We start from the raw sequence: 11344 nt of genomic DNA, 5'->3' as shown, positions 1-11344 counted from the left end.
TTGTATTCAAAGGTCCACGGACACAACGTACTTATATTCGTTACAAGTCAGGTAACACAGGAGGAATTGAGCTCGTTTCTTCGGGACCTTCTGGTCTTAGAGTTACCTCTATGCTCATACTAGCGACGAACCGAATATTTTGCGGTAAGGACGAAAAGTACCAATGTTTACGAAATTATAAGAACCACTATATCGTTTTTCTATGGAATGGCTGTGTTTTCACACATTTTATTTCGTTTTCAAGAAAACTTGAAAATATTAGGCTGTGGAATTTTTACGTCTTCAGAAAGGTTGTTTATTTTTGTGAGATGTAAAACCACCGACAAACCGACAAGAATGATCATACAAAGTATCATCAAATTTCTGATTAAAGCACATAACTGACATCTGCCGTCGTGTTCGCGAAAAATGTGTATCCTAGCCACGAACACACATACTAAATGTATGAGTTGGTTCGTGTCTAATCTATTCCGGGCAAATTATTTTTATCTAGATAACAAATTTCTATGGGTTTGACAGATGGGATCGCTGCATATTTGAATCTGCCGTTATGGATTCTCGATCAAGAGTTAAGTTTTAGTTTCATGTCGGTTTGTCGGTGGTAAAACTTTGTTAGAGATGTAGAGATGTTAAGTCTCTAGAATGTAAGAGTTAAAAGTTAGATTTTGGCGTCATCTAGGCAGATAACTTTTGAACTATGTGTTGATACCAAAAGATTGTGCTAATTATAATAAGCATCTTTGCTGAAGATGCCAAGTCAAAACCGGCATATAGTCCCGGTAGGGACGTAATAAAGCCAAAGAAGAAGAAGATATCAATACAACAGAGCTTTCTCGGAATCTACAATATTTTCCTGAGTATGAAATTCAAGCATCAAAATAATGAATTTTTCCAGGTTAAAAAAAATTGAATTTCGAAAAATCCTACATCTTCCCCTTATGGGTGTTAACACTTATGCTATTTCACTAGCGCTAATGAGCTAGCTGCTAGCAAAAAATCTCGCTAGCATAATGTGTTTAGGGCATCAGCGTCTACGAGCATGAAATTTCAGGAGCAACTGAAATTCGTGCTAGTTGGCGAGTACACTAGCGCTAGCAAATTCGCACAGATGTAAGCACCCCATTAGTGTGTGATTATTTAAGCTTGAGAACTTAAAAAAATAAGTCGGAAATCATCAACATTTTCGCAACTATGAAACTTTAGAAATTGTAAACGCCCCAGAATCTCAATCCGGACTCCGGAATATTGAAAAAAATATATCTGTGAACCGGAGTTCAGCCCCAACACAGTTAGAAAATATCGCCTACTTCGGTAAGTTTTACCGAAATCTCAACACCTAAACTGTTCGGCAAAATTTAGGCAATTCAGTTTAATTGTTTTATAGCTACTAATAAACGAAAATTTCACTACAATGTCAAGATTTGTTCATTTGAATAAGGCCGATCGTGTTTTAAAGCTATTTTGTAGTAAAATAGGCTTCACAATGAAAGTCAAAGTTTTACCGAACGTAATTTACCTTCATTATTTCCAAAGACACCAAACCGATCGGACAAACAGTTTTTGAGTCACAGTTTTCTGAAAATAAGGTTAGCATTTTTTCTAAAGGCCTTTTTCAAAAATAAGGCTGGATTCAGAATGTTTATCTGAAGATATAAAATAGCTGTTACGTTACCGTGTATTGAACTCAAAATTTAATAATTATTTTTTTCAGCCTAAGATCTTGCAAATTCGTTGGTTGATTCAATATTTTATCGATTTCGGTGCACTGGAAGCAACACCATCTTCTGACCCATTGGTGATTTGTAGGATGTACGAGCTGTCAACGGACTATCCATTTGCCATTCACCCACGACTTAAAAACAGAAATGAAGCCAACTAACAAACCAACTTGTATGTCCCCCTGGCGTAAGCTTTAACAAAAGTTTGTAAGTACTAACACTCGAAGATGAGCTTATTTTGATTATGCGCTGCGTGCTGTTCAGTAAGAATAGGAAAAAGGCTGTAGCTTATAGACCAAAACTCGAATACATTATCTACATTGCAGCCTACACATAAATATATCACGAAACACGATTTGAAATCAACCTAAAAAGTTACGTTAATATTTTAAGAAGTACTAGAATATATTATTTTAATGTTTTTTTTTCGTTTAAATAAATAAACGTTACATTTGATGACAAGTATTTAATCAATCACCATAGTGCAGTACTAGAATTGGTTTTCTTATTGCTTTGTTCCAAATGCATAATACCTTCCATCAGGTGTAGTTCTCTCCCTCTCTAACACACTGCCCTACTACTTCCAGCCCACGAGAAACCACCACCGACCTTTACCGACATCCCGGAGTACGTGATCAGCAAGTGCGGAACCGTCCAGCTGCGGCACATGGGGCACTTGTTCAACCGGCACGTCAAGCGCGATAGCATCATCTACTGGCGCTGCTCGCAGTTCGCCGTGTTCAAGTGTCGGGCCCGGATCAAAACCGTCGCCGACGAGTTCGTCATGATCAACGTGCAGCACAACCACGAGGTCGTAACCACGCCCCGGTCGTATGGATCGCTGAAGCGATTGAAGCAAACACTAGCTAGAGTTGAGAATAAAGAAACGAAAATCTAGTACCTCATTTTTCAATGGCTCCGCGGAAAATGCTTGGCAAATGATTCCACCATTAACCTTTTTTCTTAAATAATTTCAGATTTCTACGTGCGCTACGTGTCCGGTTTCCGGGGGAGTCGTAAGCTGAAGGTCGGCGAGTACAGCTTTACCAAAAACAAGGAGTGCGTAAACAAGACGTACTGGTCCTGTGCGAGAGCCGGCATGAGCAAATGCAAGGCCCGAGTACTGACCTACACACTGCAGAACGGCGAGGAAAATCTGGTCGTTCGGTATCCCACGCACAACCACGAACCGTTCTAGTACTGCAATCCGACCGCTTTGTGAATAAACGCATTTAAATGATGAAAATAGTGCCGGGGTTTTTCATTGGAATACGTGTTTTTCGATTGAGGTCAGGAAATTTGCTGATGCGTACTGATAGCTTTTGTTTAATTTTTGTTTTAGAACCCAAAAAGCGCGACGATGAGGAAGAGGAGGTGAAAGAAGAGGAAGATGTCGATGGTCCGCCGAAGGAGGTGTTTTTCACCGTTGGTCAACGGGGATGCGTCCTGCTGCACGTCGACGGCTACAGATTCGTGAAAAATCGGAAAGGTGCCTACAAGACGTACTGGATCTGTGCCAAGAAGGTAATTTGTTTTTCGGTTGAATGCACTGAGAGGTCACAGAATTTGAAGTGGTAATGCTAGAAGGAGGCCTTACTTAGAGTGTCTTCCCAATTTTGGCAAAAAGATAGAGGCTTTCAGCACCAAATTCGACCTCATCAGATAATTGTTTCCTCAAATTTGTGCTAGTGCTTTCAAAATAGTTTTTCATGAAATACCAAGTAAAGAGGATCCCCAAAGAATGGTCTAGTGATAGCAGAAATTGAATTAAGCGTTGGGTGGGCTTTCCAGAAAGCAAAGAAAACAAACATCATGTGTTTCCTATAAATGGGAAGGCACTGTATACAAACATTTTTAGCAGTTTAATATGTAGTTGGAAGGTGGTAGCTGTTGTAGATCCAGCGACTTATTTCAAAAATGACTTTATGCGGTCGCTTTCATGTTCAATAATCCCAGCATAACTTTGTAAATATCAAAAGGTTAGATACCTGCTATATATTTCCACTTCCAGGATCAAAATTATGACCTTTGAAGCTGGGTTCGTATTTAGTAATGGCATAACATAGGGGTAAGAGGGGCATAGTGAACAGGTTGTGCATACTGAGCATCCCGCCCAATCAATGCACAATGGTTCCAAAGCCGTATTTAGGAAGACAACAATGTTTGCGCTAAAACCGTTGGTTTCAGGCATATGGTGTCTTCGGGAAAGTTTTTTTTATATTTTTTGGTCAATCTTTTCATGTTAGTGAAATTAGGGTGGTCCACAAAATTGGTGAATTAAAAATGTAAACTTTTTTTATTGTTTGAGTTAGACCAATGCAATGTTCTAGAAAGTTGCAGAACAATCAATTTGCAGCAACTTTGCGGAAGACACCAAATTTCCATCTCTTATGGTTCACAAGTTATGATTTTTTTTTTAAACAAGCAGGTTAGGGTGGCCCCTGAAAAATTGACCAAGCTATTCAATTCAATAAAGGAAGTTTGCTCTATCAGATGGTGGTGTTAGATTGCTTCGATGTGTTTTAATTAACGAGGAATTTGCGTTTAAAGCCAATGTTTACGTTTGGTTGTTCCGCCTATTTCAATTGTTGGTCTAGATTTGCTGTCTTCACCTCGGTCTTCACCCACTGAGCAATGCTCACCTAAATTTTGCCCGTGGGGAGGCGAAATGGTTTGCAATAAATGGACGGTTTTGCGCTAACGAGGCATCTTGAGGGCAGTGAGGGAAAGATGGACACTTTCTGTTTTAATCCTTAAAATAGTGTCGCATAAAATTTAATGTACTAAATTTAGTGCTTTAGCTTACGAAGTGCTTTGTTTTTAATTTGTACTGAGGCACCGCTATAATTGATTAATTCGATCAGACAATAGTTGCATACTTTATTTAACTGAACCTGCAACCTTACATAGAGCAAGCATGTCACTCCTACATTTATAAACAAGTTTTGTGGCTTGCCACAAGCTGCAACGTTCCCAGATTAACGTGTGTTTTGTTGGTGTCAACCAATAATTTTACACTCGCGCTCGCACGAGATTTCTTCGTAGATGGCTCTTCTCCAGCGTCTTCACTTTCGCAAAACCCCAAACTTTTGGTCACCACAGCATGGTGTGACACAATGTGCCGCTTGAAGTTCCCTGCTATGAATTTTGTTTGCTCATATGTGCACTTGGCTGGCGTCGTGATCAGCATTGCACCGAAAAACTGATCCTCCTTCCGTTGGTACTTCCTTCACGACACTCAACACTGGCTCTTTTAGCGAGTCTTTTAGCGGCTTACGCTTTGCCATCATCACACGCGCACGAAAACAGTCCAAGATTAGAAGCACCCAAACACAACTGCTTCACCGAACAGGTAAACTGCCTCTAACCCCCCTCTCTTTGTCTCAATCAGAACACTCTGACTCAGACCTCGAGTTAGATTCATGGTGAATCAGAACGACTAATGCTGGGTTTAGACAGGGCAAGTCAATTGATCAAGTCAGTTGAATTCAACTGACTTGAACGCGAATTGAACGTGTAAACCATGCCATTCAACTGACTTGATCAACTCACTTGAATTGAAAAAAGTTGAACCAGGCTCAACTTTTCAAGCCAATTGAATTCAACTGAGTTGATCATTTGACTTGCCTAATCTAAACCCAGCTTAAGCTCCATGACTAAGAGAGAGATAATCTGGTTAGGTGAACACCTAAGAGGAAGAGGTGACAATTGGCTTCTTCCTCTTTTATTTCTATCTCTATCTCTATCTTACGCACATGAAATCGGCCAATCAGGAGCTGGTTCACGTTTGACAGAAAATTGGTTCATTTTCGCCCTCTTCTCTTAGGTGAACACATTCTCAGCATTTGTCTGTTCTCCCGCTGAGTTGAGTCGGAATATTTTTGTTATGGACGATAATGAATAATGAACATTTCAGTGCCAACATTTCAAAGGGGCGTAACTGCATTTGTAAACAATGGTTTTAGTCGTCGATTTCTCGCGAATGAAAGCTCACTCATAAAAATAAATGACACCAGTAGGTAGATGAATGTTTCCTGTACCAGCTAGCAATGGTAATTTGGAGGGGTGGGCTTTTATTTGCGAGAAATCGACGGCTAAAGCCATTGTTTACAAAAGCATTACGCCCCTTTGAAATGTTGGCACTGATTTAGTGTTCATTATTAGTAAACATTGCCCGCAGCTTGTGTCACTTTTTCTCGAGTGAGTGAACTCAAATTCATCGGTGCACTCGTCCATTGCCTCTGTCCTATTCGTAGTGAGAGCCTGATAGGATAATGAACATTGTGAGTTGTATCTCTCAAATACTGGTACTGAGTGTGCATTGATGCGAATATTTGCAATATTAAATTAGGATGTCTCATGAAATATATGGCAAGAAGTGACCGTCGAATTTTCATGTTCATTGGCTCGAAAAAATACCCTATGCCAAATTTGGGCTCAATCGGACATTATTTGGGGTGGCGCAAAATCGTCAAAGTTTGAACTTTTATCATCATTCAACAATTTATTTGATGTCAAATGACTTTAAAATGCGTGAAACGTCGAGGTCTAGTGCTGACTAGAAAATATATTTAGGGTGAAAATTGACTTTCTCACACTTCTAAAATTTCTAAAATTTGATGTAGATAATTCCGGCGGGGTTTTGCCATTGGTGTAGCTACAAAATTTATCTGGAGGGGGCCTAGGGGGGGGGGCCTGTTGTGTTTTTTTTTTGCTAAACTACGGTTAAATAAAAACGCGAATATGCTTGTTTTTCGGTACATTTTTTTTTTGTGACCAATATGACATTGCGGCTTACTTTTATTTTAATGGTGAAACATTAAATTTGATTATATTCATTTCATAGCAACGATTGGGACCTCGATTGGGGGAGTCTTAAAAGCTTACTAAATTGGAACAAGCAATGAACCTTTGTTCAAGCTTTATGTAAAGGGTGTCCACGATGAAATTGCCACACACAAAATTGATTCGCAAAATTCGAGTTTTCATCCGATTGCCATCAAATTTTCAGGGATTGAGAAATAACTATTAAAATTCATTTTACCATTTTACTCGTATTTTATTTACAGTCCATACGCAAATGCCCGCACCTTGGCCTTAACCCCGGCCATAAGATTCTGCACAACCTGTGAATCAACCGTTTTTTGCATGTAAACCTATACTTTCTTCAGTTCCTCGACTGTCTTCACTACCTTAGGTCGTTTAAAAAGGTGCTGCTTCATAATCGCCCAGTACTTCTCGATGGGGCGGAGCTCCGGAGTGTTGGGAGGGTTGAACATTTTCGGCACGAAATTGACCTTATTGTCCGCATACCACTTCAGCACGTCCTTGGAGTAGTGGCATGAGGCCAAATCCGGCCAGAAGATTGTTGGGACGTTGTGGGCCTTCAGGAGAGGAAGCAGCCGCTTCTGGAGGCACTCTTTTATGTACACCTGTCCGTTCATCGTGTCCTGGGTCACGGAAGGTGCACTCCGCTTCCCGCACGTGCAGATGGCTTGCCAAACCAAGAATTTCTTCGCAAATTTGGACATCTTCTGAGTGTGGACATGCTCCGGAACGCTGAACTTATCCTTGGCCGTGAAAAACAGGTTGCCGGGGATCTGTTTGAAGTCGGCCTTCACATATGTTTCGTCGTCCATGATGCAGCATTCAACTTTCGTCAGCATGTTGAGGTACAACTTCCTGGCACGGGTTTTGGCGGACTTGTTCTGCTTCTCGTCGCGATTAGGGGCCTTTTGTACCTTGAACGTTCGAAGCCCAGCCTTAGTTTTGGCCTTCTGGACAAAACTTCGGCTTAGGTGCAGCTTCTTAGCCACATCCCTAACGGAGGCGTTCGGATTTCGGTTGAAGGCCCCAACTACGCGGTTGTGATTTTTGGTGTTGTACGGAATACTTTTCCTTCACTTCTGGGCTTCCGATCGGTGGTCAACCGTTCCTCGAACCGCTTAATCACTCGCGACACCGTGGAATTCGCGATTCCCAACGTTTTAGCGATGGAACGTTGCGAGAGATCCTTGTTCTCGTGATGAATGCGCAAGATTTTATCACGCACTAGCTGTTCTTTCGACTCCATTTCCGCGAGTTTTGATCACACGACTTTAAAACTTGCAGGATGTAAATGATGCACTATGAACTAAATCCACCCAAATTTTCATTAAATTCTACCCAACGGTTAAAAAGTTAGAGCAATTTCATAGTGTGGCAATTTCATCGTGGACACCCTTTAATGAAATCACATAGCGTCCGGATGTCATAAACCTAAGCATCTCAAACATAAGAAAATGCTCAGAGTTAGGTAATTCCATAAATTTTGTAACTAGCTTTTTTAAAATATTTTGAATATTTCATCATCAGTTACATCTCAGACATAGAAACCAAAATTAAATTCTAGGAGTTTGAATTTGAAACATGGTAAAGTGTACACAGAATAAATTTCATACATTTAGGACTTAAAAAAAGTTTAAGATTAAGATTTAAAAATTTCGAAAATTTCGACATATGGCAAAAATTATGAAAAGTCAGGTTATAATTTGTCATGATTTTGATATTTGAAGAGATATCCAGAACAATTTTTTATTCAATGCAGCTGACTAACTAATATTCGAAGTCAATCAAGATTTAACTTTAATTCTAATCGAAAGGAATGAACTTAAAATTTGAATGATTGTGTCCCTGCTTGTTACTAGATAATAATTGAATTTATTTTTACAAAAGCATTGGGATTTCCCATTCGGAACTAATTAATTATTTACACGAACTTTTTCAGTGTTCTTGAATTATTCAAAAAAAAAAATACACAGAAAAGCACAGACTTTTTAATGTGTCTAGGCATTCAAACTATCCTGCAGCTGAATTCTGGGCATAAATTTCATCGAAAAGAAAGAAATTTATACAAATTAGATAGGATATGAAGAAATTATCATCTCTTCGTTGAAATTTATGCCCGGAATTCAGCTGATGGAGTGCTAATTCTTGACAATATAGCTAAAGCACCAAGGCAGAGAATACAAACATGTCCATAAAGTCTAGATTCATCATTCAAGATTCCATCAGATTCAATTGGCTGGAAAACTTTTGAATACCGTAATCTGGGATAAATTGATCACTATTAAACGTAATTATCTAAATAAATCTGTACAATAAATTAAATTGAAAAACTAATGGTATTTAAATCAGTAGCTAGCGGCGGTGTAGTGGTAAGCGTGATTACCTCTCATACCAGCAGGCCTGCGTTCAAGCATAACATCTCTGATCACGCCTTTATCCCCGTTTATCCCCGTTTATCCCCGGTTCATGAGTGGATGGGTCGATATATAGGATCCAGCTGTGGGATATGCCTCCATGGCGTCGGTAGCATTGGTACTCAGTACGGAAAACAAGATCGACGGAGAAAAAAAATCAGTAGTATGAGGGCTCTATCGTCCTGTATGATTTCTTATAATATTGGATGAAAATATCGATATGGGATGAAATTGATCAACCCCTCAAATGGCTTCCCAGTGCGTTTCTAGTAATTGTTCTTATTAAAAGTGGATTCTCTGAATCCGATTCAGATGCTAAACCCTTGTGTGAAAAGTATTTTCAGCAGAAACGCCAAAAAGAGATGTCTTAAATGCACAGTTGTGCTTAAATGTAGGAAATTTTATTCAAAATTACTGGTAATTTTATTCAAAATTACTGGTAATTTTGCAAAAAAAAAACCTGCATTTCTTAATATTTGAAACATTCTACCGCAATAAATTAAATAATTCGGATTCATTGACCCTTAGTTTTGTAAAAAATTACATCAATCGTTTCAGTCCTATGATCGTTTGCTTGGATGTTGATATTGTATGCTACTTAACGACAGCTCTATAAAATTGAAATTTATGCAAAAACACATCAAGGCAATCATTGGAGTCTCATGATGATATACTTTTAAGATTTCTCTTGGTATCTATCACCGATCATGTTTTATGTGATAATTGAAAGTACAACGCATAATGATCAACTTTCCCCAGGATTACGACCCTTACTTGAAAAACCTACAGTATTGAGATCCTCAGAACTTGATCATCTTGAAGTCTTGGAAAAAATATCCAGGGAACTTTACTAATATCTCCGTCTGTATGGAGATCTTTTTAATACTTCCTGCTGTCTAGCAAGGATGTCTGTAAGAATATCCTTAAACTTATGCAAACGATTCCTGGACATCTACAAAACTGCCTTAAGTTTTACTAAATTTCCTCAACTTCTACGAAATTCCCTAAATTTATTCCAAATCCACATTTTTTCAATTTTTCTTAATTCTACGAAGATCTCTGAACATCTTTGCGCTTCTGAAAAGGCACCTATCATTCTCAAATATTTTTGAACATCTGTAAAGTTCCTTGAAATTTCACGAAGCTCCCAAAATCCCCAAGAAGTTCATGGAGCATTTTTGAAATAAGATCTCTGACAAACTGCAACCAAGTTCCCTATCCCTGAAGGTCTTAGAAGTTTATTGAACTATCTTTAGATCGTTTACAAAATTCACTGAACTTTTTCAAAATTCCTTATACTTATATGAAGTTTTAAGCAGCTCCTCAAAATGCCACAAAATTAGCAAATCTTCTGCAAAGTTTGCTGTACGTCTACGTTTCTCGTTGATTTTCCGCGAAGTTCCACGAACGAAATTTCTTGAATTTGTACGTAATTTCCACAATTATTCGAAGTCCATGAGGCTTTAAAAAAGTGCCCTGAAATGATATAGAGGTTCCCGATCAATAATGAGTTTCCCTGAAATAAAATAATGTTCCCATAACTTCTACGCAATTTTCTGAACTTTTCCAATTTCCTTGTTTCTACGAATTTTTCTGTAGATCTATGAAGTTTCCAGAATTCCTAATAAATTTCCTCAATTTCTACGATGTTCCCTGAACTTCTTAGAAGTCCTTGAAGTTTTACGAAGTTCCCTCAAGTTAAAGAAAAACTCCTGGGCTCATGGCCAATTTGTAGAGCCTGAAGACGTGTTATTGTGCCATCGATTAAATATTGATATAATATAATTTCTCAAAATTGCTCCAGTCAATAGTTGTTAAGTGAAAAATCTTACTTCACCTATGAAGAGATGACAACATTGCTGATTCAGATTGAAACCATCCTAAATTCAAGGCCAATAAAACCGCAAAGCGACGATCCGATGGATTATGAGGCATTAAGTCCTGGCCATTTCTTGGTTGGCCGAGAATTGACAGCTATAGCCGAACCGTGCTACGATGGTCTCAAGGAAAATACGTTGTCTCGTTACCAATTGATCCAAAAATGAAAGCAATTTGATAATTTGCCACCGCAAACTTGGAAACTGGGGCGTATTATGAAAATTCACCCTGAAAATGACGGCGTTGTTCGGGTGGTAACCATACGAACCAACAATGGCACGCACAAGCGATCTACAACGCAAATTGCTGTTCTACCCATAGAAGATGCAGAACGGACCAGCCAGACGGATAAGTTGAGCCACACACTTAGAAAAATTCATGTAAATTTAGGTGCTCTGAGACTGACCTATACGAGCGTCAATTTTGACATAAAATTAAGTCATATTGGACGCTCAATCAAACCTACTTTTCGTCGGGTAACAAACTTTCAGTCTTGGAGCACTTTAT

General features: G+C 38.9%; 2 protein-coding genes across 2 annotated transcripts; both read left to right on the top strand.

The window, feature by feature from the left end:
• Positions 1 to 2286: 2286 nt before the first annotated feature.
• Positions 2287 to 2692, top strand: LOC135697344 (uncharacterized; the record flags this gene model as incomplete). The annotated part of the gene is made up of 1 exon (XM_065216960.1): positions 2287 to 2692. A coding segment is annotated over one exon (330 nt), but the record flags the coding sequence as incomplete, so codon positions are not given.
• LOC135697272 (uncharacterized) lies at positions 2692 to 3001 on the top strand (the record flags this gene model as incomplete). Its single annotated transcript, XM_065216893.1, has 1 exon — positions 2692 to 3001. A coding segment is annotated over one exon (225 nt), but the record flags the coding sequence as incomplete, so codon positions are not given.
• Between the last annotated feature and the right edge of the window lie 8343 nt (positions 3002 to 11344).

The sequence above is a fragment of the Ochlerotatus camptorhynchus genome, unplaced genomic scaffold (genome assembly GCF_037179485.1).
Source record: "Ochlerotatus camptorhynchus isolate MF236.1 unplaced genomic scaffold, CSIRO-AGI_Acam_v1.1 ptg000070l, whole genome shotgun sequence".
In the NCBI taxonomy this organism is placed as follows: Eukaryota; Metazoa; Arthropoda; class Insecta; order Diptera; family Culicidae; genus Ochlerotatus; species Ochlerotatus camptorhynchus.
The sequence above is the reverse complement of the archived record's forward strand: the minus strand, read 5'-3'. Positions and strand labels throughout refer to the sequence as shown.